Source organism: Mustela nivalis, assembly GCF_964662115.1.
Source record: "Mustela nivalis genome assembly, chromosome: 12".
Lineage (NCBI taxonomy): Eukaryota > Metazoa > Chordata > Mammalia > Carnivora > Mustelidae > Mustela > Mustela nivalis.
Window position 1 is genome coordinate 48,728,752 of NC_139031.1, and position 21,426 is coordinate 48,750,177.

Genomic DNA, 21,426 nt, shown 5'->3' on the forward strand with positions numbered 1-21,426 from the left:
TTTTTGCAATATTAAATATTTATTTTTATATGTACAAAAATATTTTACTTGGAATATACAATCTCACATGTTGAACATTTCAATAATTTTTGTTTTGGACAACATAGGAAATATGTGAAAAGAGAAATTTATAGGGACAGTTTCTGAAAAATCAATAATTGTACTGCAAGAAAATTTTATTTATACAAGGGCAGCAGTAATGTTTCTTTTATACAGGAACTAGTAATACAATTACTTGGAAAGCAATAGCAAAATTTATTTTTAAACTTTTTCATCAGAAAGTTAACTTTAGCAGCTTGTTCAGCTTTTATTTTTAGATTGCTAACAAGCATTTTGCCCTCCATTAAAAAAGAAAAGTTCTACAATTATTTCAAAGATTAGAGGTTAAAAAGAGCATGCATTTGTTTCAAAATAAAGATATACCAAACTGAAATGGAAAAAAAAAATCCCCAAAGCAAGGTTTTCACATCAAATCCTCACCATGGGCTTTAAAATAACTCAACATGCAGAAAACTATACTTGCTGCCGAACCCTAAGTGCTCATTCTTCCCCAGCAAAACCCAAGATCCCACTTCCTTAAAAATCAATGTTACCAAAGAAAGAGGACTCGGCAGTTCTTTTAAAAGAACACATAGCCAAAAGGAATATTGATCTTACACTTAAATTATAGTGGAGACGAGCAATTCCTCAAATCTGGTTCTACCTGAAAAGGTGAAGGCATTCCTCATTTGGACCATATTTACCAGAACAAGCTTTGTCTTCAAAGCAGTGTTGCTATACTATTGCCTCTCTTTTTTCAGAATAAGATGAAGACCACGTATTTTAACTGGTGATGACTTCTGCTTAAACGGTGGTAATTTATAGCTGAGGAGTTTTGAATGCTCTGCTTTTTTTCCACTTCCTCTAAGCTCCTTGGCCACCTTGACTGATATGAGGAAAAACTAATTTCAGGTATGGCCTGTCATATTTGTATGTTTCTACCCCCTGCTGTTGCTGAAGTGCAACAAAGACATCTAGTTCCAACTTTTAAAATAAGACCTTTTGGCTTCTGCTTTGTGGCAACAACAGTACTATTCCGTGGGACTCAGGCAGGTTTACAAGCACTAATTCATTTACTTTCCCAAATACGAAGTGGCATTTATGCTCATTGTAGATGTGTTCATTTGGTTTGTGCTAGTAATTAGTAAAAACTGGTAGGGGGAAAAAAAGGGAATGAACTGTCACTTCTGGTTAACTTTGGTGTGTGGAAGCAAGTCAGATTTATCATAGCACTGCATTATCAGCCAATAGCCATGAAGCCATTAGAAAGAGAAAGCAACTAAGATGTCTTCATGTTTAATTCAAGGTCCACTAATTGGAGGTAACAATAATTCTCCCTACAAAGAAACAGATGCCTTTTAAACTTAATACTATGGGTTAAACAATAAGGCTGCAATGATAAATTTCAGGCATAAGAATTAAGATAGGGCAACTTTAAAGGCCAAAGATCAGAATGTCTTGGATGTCAGAATACTGAATTGCTTATATTTTATTTGATTTGTGAGTAACAAGAATTTGTTAAAGGTTTGGACTGAGAGTGGAATTCTAAACTCAAAAGGACCTCCTGACCAAGGCCACCAGAGAGCAGAACAGACCCTCCTTGGAGCTGTTTTAAAACTGGAGGTAGGATTCTGGAATAGTATGTACCATTCATTATGCTACCTCTGAAAGAGATACGTTTTAAATAAACTAAGATAAAAAACATCAATATAAGTGAATACATGTAATAAATAGATTAAGTAGCCTAATAAGGATTTTCCAGCCTAGCATTTATCACATCAAAGTTACAAATTACTTCATGTAATTTAAGGTGAAGACAAATATTAAGCTAGCCTCATTTAACTGATGGAATATTAAAAGTAAAGGAAAATATAAATTTTATCAAAGGTCGCACAGTCAGAATTAGGATCTCAGCTAGTAGAAGCACGCCATCTCTATTTTTAATAAAAGAGATTGTTTTAAAGAAAGTAGTGCAGGGGCGCCTGGGTGGCTCAGTGGGTTAAAGTCTCTGCCTTTGGCTCAGGTTGTGATCCCAGGGTCCTGGGATAGAGCCCCACGTCGGGCTCTCTGCTCTCTGCTCGGCGAGGAGCCTGCTTCCCTTCCTCTCTCTCTGCATGCCTCTCTGCCTACTTGTGTCTACTACTACTGTCTGTCCAATGGATAAATAAAATCTTAAAAAAAAAAAAAAAAAAAGAAAGTAGTGCAATGTACTGCAGAAGTGGTACCAACCAGGCTTCAAAATTCTTACCTTAGAAATGAGATAGCATTCCTTCACTTTTTAGGGTATTAAAATTCATTTTTGATTCTGTGCACTAAATTATTCCAGGAACACAAAAAGTAACATAATGAATTAAGGGACATATTTAAAAAATGAATAAAATTTGAAGCTAACAAAAATGTAATTTAAAAATAATCTTACCTTAAGGAATTACAGAATTGTTATCTTCTTCAGATATACAGTGTATACTCAAAAAATGATGCTGCTGATTATTAGTTGACTGTTCTTAGAAGTCTGTGAATATTCACTTGCACTATATACAATAATCCCATTATTTAAAATACTGAATCTTGCTCAAGAACTTAAAATACATTACAGATGTTATTACATGAATTGTCACAGCAAATCCACTGGAACAACAGGAGGACAGTTACCAGAATCTCTAAGCCTGAACCATATCACAAATTCACTTGAAAGTTTAATTAAGTATTTCCCACGACATTGCCATCTAGAACTCTGTCCTTTTTGCTTAAAGAAATTGTTATAATTTTCTGAGCTAAATTTTGTATTTTTCAGAAAGATTAGTATCTGCCTCAAAACTGGAGCCTTATAAAACAACGTGAAAAAAGTTTCAGACTGTCTAAGAATTTGGGAGTAAACATTTAAGAACACTAGCTATAATTACAAGGGTGAACCTATTTAGTTTTATTATTCATGTACTTTGGGAAAATTTTACATATTATACATATGGCTGTATATATATATATATGTAATATATATATATATGGTGACTCAGGCATTTAAAAAAATGACCTATATATGTACATAAAAGTTCAGGATTTCTTTCTCCATATTTAGTATAAAGATTCATTACTACAAAATTATTGGCTCCCTAGCCTGTGATTTCTGGAAAATGGAGTGTTGTTTCAGAAGTCATAAAAGTACAATGTTAAGTAGACCACTATTTTGACCAATTTTCAAAACTTTTACAGTTAACATTTATCAGTTCAAAATAATCGTACCTAACTCCATGGCTATCTATCTTGAAAATCAACTCCAATCACCAGATTATGACACTTATTGTTCTGCCCAGCAATAAATACCAATCTAATGAATTTTTAAAGCAAATATCATCTTTTATTGTCATTGGGATGTATGGCCAAAGCAGTTAGTATCTGGCCATAATCTATAATGCTACACTATTGTATTTTATTGCTAATTTGCATTCTTTCCTAAGTTTATGTTAATAACCAATTTGCTCTTTTCAAGAAAACTTGTCCTCATAAGCTATTATAAGTAAATTTGCTAGATTCTAGAATCTAGGGCTCAGGCTACTATTGCTGTAGTCATACTGTGTTTATAATAGGATTTCTATTTTAGAAAGCTATGTTCAGCAATTGTATAGTTAAGAATTGGGAAAAGTAAAAGTCCTGATGTATTAGATATTTGATAGTATCCAAATATCAAACAGAAATTAAGACTGCATAATCAAGACGTGGCTGGAATAAAAGTAAAACTAGTTGTAGTGCATCACATATATTCCACTAGTTATAAGGTTACATGACTTATCCAGGAACATCACCTCTACGGGTATTTGTACATTTGAAAATAAAAAATACATATATATAATAATTAGTCGTATATAAATAGTCATGCCCTGGATGCTGAATGTGGACACTCTTCAGTCCACAAAGAATCCTCAGGTACATTAATGTATTGGCACAGGTTTCTTCCCAAAGGCATTTGCATGTGCATGCATATTTTAACTATTACCAATTGCTTAGCGTCACTTTAAACTGTTTTCTCTTCAGTAAATCTAATTATTTTAGATATTTCCCACAAGAGAAGTTCATACTTCATTGATTACAACTGTACTCTCTCACTGCCTTGAAAGAATCCTGGAGCCTCTGGGACTCCTTGCCCCAGTAGAGCTCTACTGGGTCCTGCAGACTCAGATGGAACTTCAGTTTCAAGTTCAATGATTCTGTTGAGATACAATGAACTTTTCTGAATTTATTCTCTTCAGCTCAGGCATCTAGACTGAAATAAACTAAACAGCATTATTTTGTATTATGGGGGTCTAGAGTATATTAACTAGTCATGAATACCATTCATAACAGAAATAATCCTTTTAAGTATAGACTATTTTCTAAATAATATGCATTTTAAATCATATGATAAAGCTAAAAATATATATGATGTAAAAATCATCTCCATCATGTCAAGATAGTTGAAATATTTTGTGGGTAAACTTCTTGTGCTGCTACAATGATACCAAAGCTGCTCAAAGAGGCTCCGTGCAACAGCATGAAGGCACAGCACAGAAGACAAAACATTTCCTGAGAACTTGGAAACAAAATTTCTCTTAAAATTTTCAGTGTTGAAACACTAAATCATAAGACATTACCTCAACACTGTGCTTTGATTCAGGTTGCTTTGAGAAGCTGAGAATTTGAAGTAAATATATGTGGTTTAAAAGTTACCAAAGTTATTAAAAGGGTGTGATCCATTTTACCACTAATTCCCTATCCCAGGACTAAGAACATGATCTGTGTTCTGGATATGTAACACTAGAATAAAAAAAATACCTATACATTTCCAATCTTAACAATACAGCAACTTGGCTGTTCTGTTTCATTGTGAAGATGACTTAAAGCAATGTGTGCATAACTGCTTATTGCCATGTACTTTCTCCCCCTTCTAAGCCCTCCTGGCTGGTGTTCTGTCACGGCTCTGTTGAGGAGAAAACAAATTCAATAGCCAGGAGCCAGATGCCTACCATGGACAAAGATGACCACAAGCACCTAACCCTGTAGGTGTGAATACTGTCCTTGTGAAAAGCTGGCAGCAATATAAAACACAGCTAACTTAGTTTAATGATGAGCTACATCTCAATATGTTTGAAGAAGAATTTATACCATCCAAGAATCCTAAAGAATCCTATTAACTGAGATGAATTTTAAAAATCTGAATGTTAATGCATCTAAAAGAGAACTGTTTTCTTAATTACTAAACAAAAAAGTGCATTTCCTAACAGAAATGTAAAAAACTGTATAAAACCTTATTTTATATTATATAATACATACAATGTACATATTATATAATGTATATGTTATATATAGATAAGACAGCTGACAGTTATTTCCAGATCTCATAAGTTGTTCAATGGATCTGGTTCTCAACACGACAGATTTAACAAATATTCTAACAATCACATCACACTTCAAAAAGCACACTGATTCTTCACAAAATCCCCCACTTGCAAACTTGAAGTATCACAGAAATTTGCAAAGGCATGATACATTTGCTGACCATATCCTAATAAAACACTGTTGAAGCTACAGGAGGTTCATTTTCGTCAATGTCGGTATTTTCTACATGTGAAAATAAATCAACTTTATGCATCATTTTGCTGCGTTATGTGTTACAGGATAAGGCACTCTCTTAGCCTACAAGGCCTTGCTTGCTGTGTACACATTCACTTAGCATCAGCCTGTAATGGCAACAAATGAGAGTGCAAAGTATTGCTCTTCACTTTTTCCCTCAAGATGGAAATGAAGGGGAAAAAAACCAATATACCTGCTTAAATTAGAATGGATAGCCATATATCTTTGAAATAATGAAACCATGTATTGTTGAGCAGACTTCTAATGTCAGACTTGGAAGGTATGGACATTATAGTTCTGCTTCAACTTTTATTAGGAAAGAAGGCCAATAATTACTATTTTCTCCTAATAAAGAGTAACTGACCTTTCACTAGTTAAATACTGAACTAAATAAAGGACAGCTTTACAAAACTATTTCAAGTATTCATTATCACAGTGAAAATGGGAGACCAATGCGAGAATGAAGGATTTGAAAATTCCTTTGATGAAAAGGCAAGGGTACTAAATCAAAACATATAAAATGCTTCAACGCATTTCTTTATGTGGTATGAATAGAAAGATTACCCATAAAAAGTTAGAAAAATTAAGATAAATTATATATTAGTACACCTTCCCAACCACATTTTATATAAAAATTCAAATAGTGTACTGGTATTACAATCTACACAATAAAAATGCCTGAACTTGGCAGGTATCTTCTATCTGTGCATGTATTTTCTCGGTAGAAGGCTTATTTGTTGCAGTCGTTTTTAAAAAGTTTTATTTCCATTATTGAATCATCAGTAAACCCAGCTGATTGGGACCCACTGTGGCTCTATTCTCAGCTTCTCTATGGCAGTTTGTAGTTTCTCAAAGGCTTTGTCTAGATTGTCGTTTACGATGATCAAATCAAAATAGTGGTTGTATGCTCTTTGAATCCGTGCACTTTCGTCCACTGTTTTCTTTAAGTCAGAGTCCTGTCAAAGAGTGTTAAAAGGAAATGTTTCTATCATAATGTGTATATACTTGCTCAAATACCGATTCAAAGTGAACATAAGAAATAAGCACACTGGGACTTTTATGGTGATTCTGATATTAATGCTCAAAATCTAATCTCTACAGTGTTAAAACAGACATTACCACCTGTTCATATCCCAGTCCTTCCAGCAGTGCAATGTTTGCTTTGTAAGTATTCTGTATCTTCTGTTTCATTGATCTTAGGATAAGATTCCTAATTAAATAACTGCTGACAATGATCTCAGGGTGAAATTTAAGATAATAAAAGAATTATTGCAGGTTTCCATCCCAACTATATCATCCTTTTCAAATGATTTTTTTTTTTAACTTTGCATGTATGTGATACACCCCTAGAAAAAGAATCCCAGGATTTTGCCTTCTGTGTGTTTTTGTCTTCCTTCTTCATGGGCCAGGATGCCAGCTGAGGCGGTCAGGACAATGAAACCAAACTGGGGGGAAAGGAGCAGATTATTTTGCCATTTTTGTAGATCTTTGAGTTGTACATCTAATCTGCTCAAACAACGATTCAAACACATTTGTTTAACCTGCTTGTGAGGTTCACAGCAATTTTCCCAGCTCTGTGATCATCAATGATTTCAAATATGCCAATGTAACCACGCTTCATCATCACTGTTAGAAACTGGTTAATGACTTTGGAGCTTAGCCTAATAAGAACCTAGCGTTTGCCTCTCCTTTCAGGAGTTAAGTTAATGCTCTTGAGAGCATCTGCCAAGACATTCACATGCACCATTAGGACGACACAGAAAGACTGCGGAAAGAGCTCAAAAGACTTTTATCTTATGGGCTCTGAGATCATGGAAACCATTTTGCAGTGCCTATTAAGCTCAAAGCCAAATTTGCTGCCTATCTCCAGGAAAGAGAATATTAGAAATGTGTTTTGAAGACTAACTACATGCTCCCTATCCCCACCAACACACACACACATATTTCTTTCTTTCTTTAACTGGCACTGTTTATATTTTGTATATTTCTAGTCATTTTGTAAGGAAACAAGTAATAGGTTCTGCGTGAGCAAGTAAAGCTTTTCATTAAATTGCAACTGTTTTGAAATTTCACACTACTTTTACATATTCATCAAATATTTATTGATTGCTATTAAATTGTCTACTATGTTTCATCATCTGTGGATATAACAATGAATAAGACAGACAGAGTGGGTTCCTACCCTCCAGAGCAGGAGACAGACGAAGGGCAAATAAACACAAAAACTTCCAAGATGTAGTGAGTACTATAAAAGAAACCAATCAGAACAAAGAATTTTGAGAATTCTATTTTAGATAGAGTGATTACAAAGATACTGAGTAAATGACATTTAAACCGAGAACTATAGTGTGGGAAAGAATATTCCAGGCAGAGAAAACAGCAATGCAAAATCTGGGAGGGAAATGACCCTGACAGGTTTTAAGATACTGAAAGACCAGAGGGATAGAGGGACTGAGGCCAGTGGTGATACCTTGAGATAAGTACAAACTAGGTTGTGGAGAACTCACATTCAACAGAAACACATCGCTGGCTTGTGATGGAGAAATAGGAGATGGATATGACGGCAGACCGGAAATATATTTTGGTGATAAAGTCATCAAGATTGGCTGATGGGCTGAATGTGAAAAGTGATGAATAAATGAATGGCTGAATAAATCAAAATGTAGAAAGAGGGGCACCTGGGTGGCTCAGTGGGTTAAGCCGCTGCCTTTGGCTCGGGTCACGATCTCAGGGTCTTGGGATCGAGTCCCGCATCGGGCTCTCTGCTCGGCGGGGAGCCTGCTTCCTCCTCTCTCTCTGTCTGCCTGTCTGTCTACTTGTGATAAATGTCTGTCAAATAAATAAATAAATCTTTAAAAAAAAATTTTTTTTTGAAAATGACGACCTACATAGGTGGGAATGGAGCAGACAGAGAAAAGCTAGATTTTCCTGTTAAGATTTACTTTAGAACTATGAAATGTATAGAATTATACAAAATTAAATTCAAATAAAAAAAGAACAATACTTAAAAATCAAAAGAAAAATGAAACAGACCCGTGTTTCAAGTTAATGGTTTAACCACACAGAAAGGAATTACTTCACTGACTTTAAAATAATACCCAGTGGTATATATCTTAGGAACAATTTTTTAAAAGCCTGAAACTTAAGAGTTTTCAAAAATCATACTGTTGATATCAGTGTTGATACTGTTACTCAGAAGTTATATAGAGTGGGTTCTTAGTTTATATATGTGAAGAAATTATTTTAATGTCATCAAGAACCAAGATTTTCAGCATAAGAAAAAAAATACAAACATAGAGTCAAAGAAGTTTAGTAAAATAATGGAAAGTTTAAATTAGAATTATCAAACTGAACAAATGATGTGTACTTTCTTTCTTTCTTTTTTTTTTTTTAAATTTTATTTATTTATTTGACAGAGATCACAAGTAGGCAGAGAGGCAGGCAGAGAGAGAGGACGAAGCAAGCTCCCCGCTGAGCAGAGAGCCCAATGTTGGGCTCGATCCCTGGACCCTGGGATCATGACCCGAGCCGAAGGCAGAAGCTTTAAACCACTGAGCCACCCAGGTGCCCCTGATGTGTGCTTTCTAAAAAAGAAAAATGTATTTCCTATATCTGGCCACCAAAAAGCCTGGAAACAATGAGCAACTAAGTTGAGCACACAACTTCAGCACCTACATTGCCTCTAAATACCATTTTCCACTAAAAGGAACCATGTTTTTTGAATGGCTGGCTCCAGGTCTGGGCTAAGAAATGTGTAAGAAAACCAGAAACAGCTTATCTAGCTAGGAAGAAAAGAGTCATCAAAGATTAGTGTGGTTGTGTTAAAAAAAACTCAGAAGAAAAGCTGAATATTCCCACAAGCTAAACATAAGCCAATTTAAACACCAAAAAGAGTTGTAACTAAATCATCAGAGATGAAGTAGTCCAAGAGACTTTAAAACACAGCAATTTGACTGCATATACATAGTGAGATAAACCTTAAGGACAAAAAACCAAAACCAAACCAAAACAAAACAACCCACCAAAAAACTAGTTCATGGTAATCACACCTGGTAGTGTTGGTGTATTTATTCTCAGACTGTTGTGTGTGTACTGTGGGATAAAGCAAATGAACAATTACATCATATTTTAAGTCTCACATTCCCAGTGTTTTTGAGAACTGGGATACTCAGTACTCAGAATGGAAATAAGGTAATAGAGGTTAGCTAAAAACCCTGTAATTCTGAATTTGAATGGGAAATAGCAGTATGAATTCATGAAATGGTTTCCTTCAGAAATACAATAGAAAAACATATCCTAACTCTACCTGAGAGCTAGAAATAAGGATCAATCTGACAATAAGCACCCCTAAGTATTATGGTCCTAAAATACCACTTACTCTAAAAGGAACCAGAGCTTCTTGAAGAAACAGCTCATACCCGGCCTAGAACAGAAAATGTCCAAGAGGAGCCTGGAACATCTGTCATACCAGATAGTAAGGAAGCTGAGACTAAAAGTTCTCAAGGGCCAACTTGAATAAGCTCCTACTGGTCAAAATGGGACAATTTGAGCATCAATAAGAATAACCATAATAGAGTAGCCACGTCAAAAACTCACATCAGGTGCTCATGATGAAACTAAAAAACAAAGAAAATGAACCTTATTTGATCACCTGTTGCTTTTAGGGGCTCTCAGAACAAACTCATTATTCTGAAAACTGACCCATCGAAGTATCAGCATATACTCTGACCTTCCTATATGAACTCTACTTCAGAGTAATCAACTAGTTGATAAAGAAAAGTTATTTCTTAGAACTCTAGTTTATAAATTCAGAAAGAATGACAAACTTTTTGGTGTTATCATTTTATAATCCCTAAGAAATATGTGATCCAGGCAAAGATGAATAAAACTTGCCAAAATCATTAGGTAAAAAGCTTCTAGAGAACTTTACAGATCAGGCTCACAACATCTGAACCCTCTCATTAATCGTCTCACGAAAAGAGAGCCTTTCATATATGCCTCATAATGTAACAAGGCAACATGTATCAGTTATTAATTATTTTTGGGAAAAATAAATAAACCTATACCTGTTCAAGCTTCTATCAGTTCATAGGGAATAGAGGGAAATGACACCATGGGGACAAAATTGGCAAGATCTAGACTTTGAAGCACTCTATAGGATAACTGACCCAACTTTTTTGTTTTGTTTATTTCGATTACAGCAAAAGCTTGATCTCACAAACCCGAGATCATGAACTGAGCCCCAATCAAGAATTGAATGCTTAACCAACTGAGCCACCCAGGTACCCTAACCCATTTTTTTGAACAACTAAATTAGAAGGTTCCAAGAGAGGAGAGGTGGGGAGAATTTACAGATTAGAACAAGTAAAGGGATGTCTGCTTCCGGCTAAGATGTACTAACAGATACCGGACTAACCCTCCTACCTGACAATGAAAACAGAAAATGTATGGAACAACAGCTTTCAAGACTTTATGCACGAGGCAAAAACATAAGCCAATTTATCTCAGAGACAAATGAAGTGAGCCCTACTTATTAACCACAGCTTATTGTCTTGAAAGACCTTCTAGGCCACAATATACAAGGTAGAGCCCAGAAGGAGCCTATACAACATTCCGAGTTGGGACAGAGCTGAGAGCCCAGAGAGACCAAGGTGGCAAGAGTTCATGGGACAGAATTCCTGAACAGAAAGCAGCATGGAGAGAGAACTTCAGAGACTAGCAAATGGTCCCCTCTTCCAGCATATAGCTGTATACCAATCAGGGCAGTGTACATGTACCTGAGACCACGAAAGAACCACCAGAAAAAAGTGAGAAGTGTTCAGCTGGAGTCAGGAACAGGACCTCTTCTCACCAGGAAGAACAGAAAACCTCGATGCACAGGCCATTTGGAAGAGTCCTCAAATGGTCTTGTCTCAGGAGTGGAGAATAATTGCCCCCAGATTAAGAATTGTTCTGGTCTTACCTAACACATGTTTAAAAGCAATACCTGAAAGGAACAAACTGTTTCTAAACAAGTACATCCTAGAACGAAGCTCACAATGTCTGGCATCCAAAAAAAAAATTACTAGGAAGAGAAGCAGAAAATATGGCCAGTGTGGAGAGAAGTCATTCAAGCCAAAACTGATTCAGAACACAAATGTCAGAATTAGTATGTGATGACATGAGAGCACCTATTACAGCTATGTTTCAGATATTCAAAAAGTTAAGTAGAGACACGGAGAAAACTGAAAAAGAAGAAAGAGGATTAACACTATGAGGTTTTAAAAGTCTTTATCTTTTAGAGATAGATAGTGAAGTATTTATGGTTGACATATCAAAGATTTGCTTCATGTTAGGGAGGAAGTGAGAGAGGGCTAAGGGAAATAGAAATGGCCACACATTATTGCACATAGGTGATGGGGATATGGGAGCTCATTTTTTTCTTCTTTTGTATGTATTCTGAATTTCTAATAATATGAAAAGAGAAAGGCAGAACAAGAGAAAATATAACAGAAACTAAAAGTCAGAACTATCTACCAGTAGTAAACCTTATGATGAATATACCTGTTATTGGTCTTGGAGCCCAATTTCCTCACTGGTAAAATGAGAGGTGGATTAATATGCATATTTTAATATTGCTCCCTTTCATTTGTATAGGGGGCATAAACTTGTGTGTGTGTGTTTAAGATTTTTATTTATTTATTCAAGAGAGAGAGAGAAAGGGAGAGGGAGAGCACTCCCTGCTGAGCAGAAACCCCGATACGGTGCTTGATTTCAGGACCCTAAAAATATGACCTGAGCCAAAGGCAGATGCTTAACCAACTGAGCCACCCAGGCATCCCTAAACTCATGTTTTAAAATAAAGTGAACAATGATTTTTAAGTAAAAGACATGTGTTCCAAATCCTAGCTACATCTCATGAATGGATTTTTATTCTGCCATGTATCATATGGTATATTTATTTCATAAATATGATTAGAATTAAACATGCCCAAAAGAAAAAAGAAAAAATCTTAGGAGTGAAATTGTTAGCTTGAAAAGAACTGCTCACCGTCAAAAGCTTAGTAGTGATACCAGCATCCACCACTGCCTTGTGCATGGCACGTAATGTCTCTAGTTCTGGAGCAGCAATAAATACAACATAGGGCATGAACTCGGATGTCCTCAGCACTTTCAGGGCCTGTGTAGAAGAAAAATTACAAACCAATTTATATGGAAATGAATTTAAATTATGTTACCCTTTAATTTATAATAAATGCTAACTATTCAAAATCTATCTGCCCTCTCACTAAGGATGAAGGATGTAATTTAATACTTGCCACCTTCTATCCTTTTGGTTCTATACAGAATGTTTCTAAAACAGTGATCCATTAACCATGTTCTGACCTCAGTCATACTACCCTTTAATCCTCTTGAACAAAGGAAAGTATTAAACTTAATGATCCAAAAATTATCAAGAATGATGTAAATGCTTTCTATGTTATTTGTACAATTCTGTTAATATTGAAAGAGCAGAAATAATCTCAAAGTTTATTGAGAATGGTTATATAAATTAATCTACATTTGTACTGTGAAACACTATGTAGCAGTTACAAAGAACTAAAAAGCTCTACAAAACTGACATGAAAAGATCTTCAAGAGATACTGTTTAATGGGAAAAAAGCTAAAGAATCTATATAGAATTTTCCTATTTATGTAAAAAAGAAAAATAGAAAACACATAAAAAATCTAATAAAAACTATATAGGTATATATCTGTATTTAAGGCATACTCAAATGACAAAAATATATATCAAACTATTAATAGTTATCTCTGAGTAGGGAAGTTAAGTTGGATTGAGTGTGGAGGGATGAGAAGGGGTGACCGAGAGAGAAGAAATGGGAAGAAGAGAATGGTGTGTGTGTGTCTGTTGAGAAGGGGTGAGACTTTATTATGTTGCATCTTGTTGAAATTTCCTAACACATGCATTTATATGTTACTTGAGCAAGTAAGTAAATACTAAACTTCTATGAAGTTGTATTGCTATCCAAACCTCTGCCGGTTCATTAATGATCAGAGATTTATTTAACTAGCTGCAGACACATAAACAGGTAATAGAAGGAGATACCCTCACAATCTGAAAATAAAACCAAACAAAATTACACAGGATTAAAATTTTAAAAACAGCTTTGGAATTCGTGCAGCTTACTTGTGGGTTGACATCCAAAATACAAGTTCGTCCAGTTTGGACAACTTCAAGAATAGAATCAATTTTGGTTCCATAGAGATTTCCTTCATATTCCCCATGTTCCAGATATTTTCCAGCTTTGATATCTGCTTCCATCTCAGACCGTGACACAAATTTATATGCCTGACCATCTTTTTCATCTTCCCTTGGTTTTCGTGAAGTAACTAAAATAATGTTGAGAATTTATACAAAGAGAACACAGGGTATTAAAATTGAGACTAAAATGCACAGGGTAGCTTAAGATTTTTCCATTTAGTTTGGGGTTGGCAAATTATGACCTATGGCCAAATCTAGTTTACTTCTTACTTTGAAAAACTAAGTACTATTAGACCACAGCAATGGCACATTTGTTTTATCATCCCTGGTTTCATTCATGTTACCATAGTGTAGTAGTTGTGCCACAGACCAGATGGCCCACAAAGCCTAATATTTATTCTGTGGCCCTTGAATTAAAAAGTTTGCTGACTCCTGACCTATAGGAATATTTTAAGAGGTAGTCCCCAATACACAATTTATATCTTAAAAAATATGCTTTATAAAGTCAGTTTTATATTATATTTACATACAGCAAATATATTTTCATAGACAGTGTCCTAAATTTAAATTCTTTTTTTTTTTTAAAGATTTTATTTATTTGACAGAGAGAAATCACAAGTAGTCGGAGAGGCAGGCAGAGAGAGAGAGAGGGAAGCAGGCTCCCTGCTGAGCAGAGAGCCCGATGCGGGACTCGATCCCAGGACCCTGAGACCATGACCTGAGCCGAAGGCAGTGGCTTAACCCACTGAGCCACCCAGGCGCCCCTAAATTTAAATTCTTAATTATGATGAGTCCTACTAAGTGTGAGGTATATTGTAAGTGAATATCTTTTCCAGTTGCCACCGCATCCCCCTTAAGGTATATACACTTGAACACTTCCTAATAGAGCACACAACAAGTGAGCAAATTCTATTTTTAGTTGGTATTATCAATCTTCTGAAGCACAGTTTTACCCACCAATTATCTATCCTTCTCCTCACCCTAACACCACACCTTCTTCTGGCCTCCTGCTTACTGATATTCTGAAATGTTAACTATTCTGTTCTGCAGCTTGGTGGTGGATCTAGCCACACTTGATGCTACTATGGTCTATTAACTTCATCTACTCTAAAGTATTTTTTTTTCGGAGAGAATAACAGTAAACAGAGCAAGTCAAAATTTAGAAGATTGTTTTTGTCTGACAGAGTTCTGAGTACTTCCGAGATACACAGTTCCTTTGCAACTTAGGCTAGCATAGAAATGGAAATTCTCTTTCATACTGTTGCAAAGATGCAGTTAGATACTCCCTTCCAATTTGTTAACACTAGCTTGGAAGAAGGAAAGTAATTTGTGTGTGTGTCTGTTATTCTACAGTCTAGCCTTAATCTGATTTTGGCTAGATCTTTATATCTGATCAAATACTTAGACATGCAGAATATCTGATGAAATCATTAGGCATATGCAATTAAGAAGTAATCCAGATCAAGAGTTGACACTATTTTGACTGTATAATAAGTATAGCACATCAAGAAAATTTTTATAAGAACAGAATGAACTTGAAATTCAAGCTCAATAATAAGGGTCTAGTTCATAAATGAGATCATTAGGCACAATAGGACTCCCTTTCTTCTCCTATTGTTCTGTGGCTCAGTCTTTAGGGTGATCATCCCAGACAACTGTGGAGAGCATTTATAAAGTAACTCAAAGACCTGCAAGATGCTATGATGCCTTTTCATATTAAAAAATGTGTAGTATCCAAGGTTTCAGGAATTATTCAGCAAAGGTGGTATGATAAAATGTCTAAGGCAATTTTAAACTTTCCAAATAAATACATACTAGGACTCGGCTCAATATCTGTGAATATAATTTTGAAAGAGTACAGTTTTTTGGTGAAGGTCTATAGTGAAACCATATATGGGAATGTGCTGCTTGAAAAAATATGTATAAAGCACAAATATTAACTCCATGTTGAGGGAATCTTAATTCTTGGCAAATGTTTTTAGTTTACAAGCAAAAAAATTTAGAAGATTTTATTGATCTATTTAGAGAGAGGGAGAGCAAGCATGAATATGAACAGGGGGAGGGGCAGAGGAGAGAGAGAATCTTAAGCAGACTTAAGCAGTGCTGAGGGCAGAGTTCCATGCAAGGCTTGATCCCACAACCAGAGATCATGACCTGAGTGAAATCGAGAGTCAGATGCTTAACAAACTGATAAAACTACCCAGGCCCCCCTAAATTACAAGTGAATTTTAACCATAATCTCATTTTCAAATGAAAACTCAAAACAAAGCAAAACAAAAATCAAAACCTAACAACTATACTGCTACATATTTAAGTCCCTTTCCATTCTTAGTACAGAGAAATTAGAATGGGGTGGCTTTACTACAACTTACTTCTTAGGCTTATATGCTAGGCAAACAATGTGATTTCTTGTAATGTAATCACTATGGCAAAATTCTAAATATTTATAGCTCTTCAAATGGTGAGGAAACAACAAAGTAACATTTTTCTGTTAATTAAACTCAGGATGTCAATGTTAAAAAGCAAACTTGATTCCTAAGGTAGCCTATTCCCCTGGATTAATAATTTTTTCTATTTTAGGATCATTTAATAATATATAAAGAAAAATCTATTTCTTCTAAGATTTATTTATTTGTGAGAGTGAAAGAGCAAGAGAGAGCACAAGCAGGAAAGAGAGGCAAAGAGAGAGGGAGAAGCAGGCTCCCCACTGAGCAGGGAGCCAAACTCGGGGCTGGATCCCAGGACCACTGAATGAAGACCCGAGCTGAGGCAGATGGTTAACCAACTGAGCCACCTAGGCAACCCAAGAAAAATCAATTTAATACAATGCCAGCATTTACAACCTTCCCTATGAGACTTCCTTATCCATACCATCTGACAATATGCAGCACAATACTATATATCAAGAATTAGGCAAACTTGTCACACTTTTGCAGTGTTTCTTTTTTGTGATACATTCTGTGACTTAAAAAAAAAAAAGCTAGATGCTATTTAAATGAGAATGTTTTAAAGAGAAGTAAAACACACCTACATTATATGAAGAAGTGAGAGTTACCCTGATGTATGAGTATACCTAAAATTTCTATATAAAAACTTAGATTTGAATCCTTACTAAAATATTTATTTACTGTTGAAAGGCAAAACAGCATCTTTCCAGAAATTAATTTGACACCAAGAAATCAAGAAGTTGAAACATCTATATATATTTTTTGATCTAATAATATTATATTTGAGATTTATATATATATACACACTTTATCATCTCTTGTAACAAACATAACTAAACTATATACATAGGCAATAACACTATACTTATACACTGGAATATTAAGAAGTTATTAATTTTTTTTAGGTTTGCCATGGTAAAATATATATAAAATTGATCATTTTAACTATTTCTAAGTACACAATTCAGTGGCATTAAGTACATTCATACTGCTGTGTAAAATCACTACTATTTCCAAACCTTTTCATTTTCTCAAACTGAAATCTGTGTCCATTAAACACTGACTTCCATTAAACACTCTCTCCTAGGCCCTGGTAACCACTACTCCACTTTCTGTCTCTATGAATTTTATTATTCCAGGTATCTCATATAAATGGAATTGTACAAAATCTGTCCTTTTGTGTCTAGTTTATTTCATTCAGCATAATGTTTTCAAGGTTCATCCATATTACAGTATGGATAGGAATTTTATTCTTTTTTAAGTTTGAATAATATTCCATTGCCTGTACATATAAGTTAGTTTACCCATTTATGCACTGATGGACATTTGAATGATTTCTATCTTTTTGGCTATTGTAAATAATGCTATGAATATTCATGTACAAATATCTCAGTCTCTGCTTTTAATTCTTTTAGGTATATACCTATAAATTGAATTACTAGATCATATGCAATGCTTTGTTTATTTTTTGGAGGACCTGTTGTACCGTTTTCTACAGAAGTATGTACCATTTTACATTCCCATCAGTAATATACAAGTGTTCTAATATCGCTACATCTTTGCCAGTACTTGTTATTATCTATTTTTTTTTAATGCATAATACCATCTCCTAATGGGTATGAAGTGGTATATCACTGCAGTTTTGATTTGCAAGTCCCTAATGATTAGTGATGTTCAGCATCCTTTCATGTGCTTATCGGCCATTGTAGATAGTCTTTGGAGAAATGTCTATTCAAGTTCTTTGCTCATTTCTGAATCGGGTTGCTTGTTTTATTGTTGCTGTAGGGTTAATATTTACATAAAAACATATAATGACAATAACTTGTGAGGAAAAAGTTCATATTACAATATTCATTCATTTATTCATCAAATATGTCTTGGGTATAGCCTATGTGCCAGACCCTATTCTAGATTCTGAGTCTACAGAAGTACAAAAGACAGAGCAGCTCTCTGTTCTCGTGGGACATACTCTTAAATGTAGAGATGGGTGAATAGTCAAAAAATAAGAATTTAAGTGCTAAAACATAACCACTAGGTACTGGGGAGGCTACTTTAGTAATGTCCTATGAGAAAGTGATATCTGAATAAAAAGAAAAATTTAAGAATCTGAAGATCTGGGAGGCAGAGTGTTTCATGCTGAGGGACCAACAAGAACAAAGGGTGTGAATGATAAGTTTGAGGAATGTGAAGTAAAGAAAGACCAGTGTGTTAAGTAGGAGAAAAAGTATGGAAATTTTTATATGAATAATATGGTCATAATTCCATAATTAGAAGTTATTTTAACTGTGTTCATTGTATTAATAAATAGAACACTGAATAAGGTGTATTTTCTTTTTTCCTTTTTGCAATCTCATGGTATCCCTCAAATCCCAAGTAGAAGCTAAAATGCCAAGGATTTATAGCTTCCTCTTTCAGAGTTTACTAAAAAGTGGCCAACTTGGTCCTAGGAACATCTGTCCACCTATCTTTATCTTATTATATATACTCAGAAAGGAGTCGCTGAGGTTATGAATTGTAGGTTCAGGGCAGAATGCTTTATTTTCTTCTCCTTTATCCCATGGTAAAATGATTCTCCCTGATGAATTCTGAAAACTCATGATGACATACTGTAACAGTGGGGTGATTTGTACTCTCACTGTTTGACAAAGCAAGAATGAGTTTCCTGTGGGATATGTGTGTGTGAGAGTGTGTGTCTGTGTTTGTGTATTCAAAAGATAGAGTGGATGAACTGTACTGAAGGTATCCTGCACAGAAAGACAGAATGAAGCATAGAGAATGAAGCAAAGGAGAACATTAAGTATGGGCTCGGCATTAGTCTCAAGAGGACAGCCGGAGATCATACTATCCTGGGCAGGAAATGGCAAAGTATGGAAGTCTCCAAAGAACCTACCAAGAGGCCTTAATGAAGAGACAGTATTTGGCCATTTGTGACAAAAAGAACTCTCATCTCCACAAGGCAAAATTTTACATGACAGCCTTTGGTCCCCACTTCTTCCTGTCCTGACCCTGAAAACCAGAAGTAGCAGAGCAGGATGTGAAGGCAGAGTAATAAAACAAACTATACTGTTCACCTCAGAATATAGGTTTCAAGCCAAGGATCAGAAATGAGCTGTGAGGAAGGGAGAAACAGTGAATTGGATATAACACTAAAGTTTTGAACTGGAGTAGCCTTTTTTTAAACACCCCAAAATAGGGTTTTATTTAAGAAAAATGACACAGTTCTTATACATGAAAGTGACTACAAAGTTATGGAATCTTCTAAGGGAAGGAGGGAAAGTAGAGAGAGAGAAAATGTGACAGAGCATGGATGAAGTCAGCAGTTAGATGAAAATGAAGCTTTTTCCTGTTTGTACTCCCAAAGAGCTCAGCCGTCCAACAAACCACTTAGTTATATACTTGCCAGAAACCAATTAGTCAAAATAGCTAACTGCAAGGATACTAAGAAATGAATGTGTATTCAAACAATGTAAGAAAGGATTTAAGTGGCCTGGTAGCTTTTACCCCAAATTCAGGAAAAGATTTTAAATTAATGAATTATTGATGGATGCTAAAACAATTGAGTAAAAGTTTGCTGAGGAGAATAATTACACAGTTTCAAAGTATCTTTGAACAAATGACTTATTAATGACAAATGGAAGAAGTTACCCTTTACAGTGAAGAAACCTATCAGACATGACCTAAATCAGTAATCAAAGTTAAATTCATCAGTAATGGAATAATTTGACAAACGGACCTACTATGTAATGTTGAGAGAAGAATAAAGCATGATTTATCTTTTCTAATAATGCATGACCTGAACCTAATCATGGGGAAACAACCAGGTAAACCCATGATGAGGGACATTTACATTAAGTGGATAAAATACTCCAATTAAAAGGCAGAGACTGGCAAAATGGATTTAAACAAAAAACCATGACCCAACAATATGGCTGTCCCCAAAAGACACACTTTAGATTCAAAGACATCAGTAGGCTGAAAGTAAAAGATCTAAAAAATATCCCATACAGGGCGCCTGGGTGGCTCAGTGGGTTAAGCCACTGCCTTCGGCTCAGGCCATGATCTCAGGGGCTCTCAGCAGGGAGCCTGCTTCCTCCTCTCTCTCTCTCTCTTTCTCTCTCTGCCTGCCTCTCTGCCTACTTGTGATCTCTCTCTGTCAAATAAATAAATAAAATCTTAAAAAAAAAATATCCCATACAAACAGACCTGGAGTGTCTATACATAGATCACATAAAGTAAACTTAAAGACAAAAATTTTACTAGAGACAAAGGACATTTTATAATGATAAAAGCATCAATCCATCAAAAAGACTAAAAAATACAAACATTTATGGATTTAACAACAGAGTTCTCAAACCACATGCTGCAAAAAACTGTCAGAATTAAGGAAGAAATAACTAAATCAACAAAAACTTCAATACCACACTTTGAAATAATGGATAGAACAAATAGGAGATCAACAAGGAAATAAAAGGCTTGAACAATACTATAAACCAACTAGACCTAAAAGACATTTGTAGAAGACTCTACCCAATGATAACATAATACACATCCTTCCCAAGTATACCTGGAACATTCTCCCAAATTGACCATACCTGAGGTTACAAAGCAAGTCTCAATGAGTTTTATTTGTTTATTAATTTTTAAAAGATTTTATTTATTTATTTGACACAGAGAGAGCAAAAGTAGGCAGAGCGGCAGGCAGGGGAGAGGGAAAAGCAGGTTCTCCGCTGAGCAGGGAGCCCGATAGGGGACTCAATCCCAGGATTCTGGGATCATGACCTAAGCTGAAGGCAGTTGTTTAACTGACTGAGCCACCTAGGTGCCCCATCAATGAGTTTTAAAAAAGTAAAATCATACAGTGTTCTCTGACCACAATGGAATGAGCTGGAAGTCAGTAACAGAAGAAATTTGGGAAATGCAAAAAAATATGTGGAAATCAAACAATATGCTCCTGAACAACCAATGGGTCAAAAAAGGAAATCACAAATGTAATTAGAAAAGTTTTCGAGATGAATGAAAACAGACACAATACCAAAAGTTATAAAATGAAGCTAAAACAGTTGCTTCTAGAGAACTTTATAGCTGCAAATGCTT

The 21,426-nt window shown here is 35.2% G+C and overlaps 1 protein-coding gene and 1 pseudogene across 10 annotated transcripts in view; both read right to left on the bottom strand.

Annotated features, from left to right (window-relative positions):
- PALS2 (protein associated with LIN7 2, MAGUK p55 family member) overlaps positions 1-21,426 on the bottom strand; it is a 114,548-nt gene continuing 93,122 nt past the window's right edge. For all 9 annotated transcript variants that reach the window (XM_082693727.1, XM_082693728.1, XM_082693729.1 and 6 more), the window contains 3 exons: positions 13,811-14,013; positions 12,674-12,802; positions 1-6,599 (listed from right to left, as the gene is read on the bottom strand). In XM_082693727.1, coding sequence (XP_082549853.1) covers positions 6,423-6,599; positions 12,674-12,802; positions 13,811-14,013 — 509 coding nt within the window. In that variant the 3' untranslated portion in view covers positions 1-6,422. The remainder of the gene's footprint in view (positions 6,600-12,673; positions 12,803-13,810; positions 14,014-21,426) is intronic.
- LOC309845578 (small ribosomal subunit protein uS8 pseudogene) lies at positions 6,990-7,390 on the bottom strand (annotated as a pseudogene). Its single transcript has one exon. The product of its transcript is annotated as a small ribosomal subunit protein uS8 pseudogene (transcript).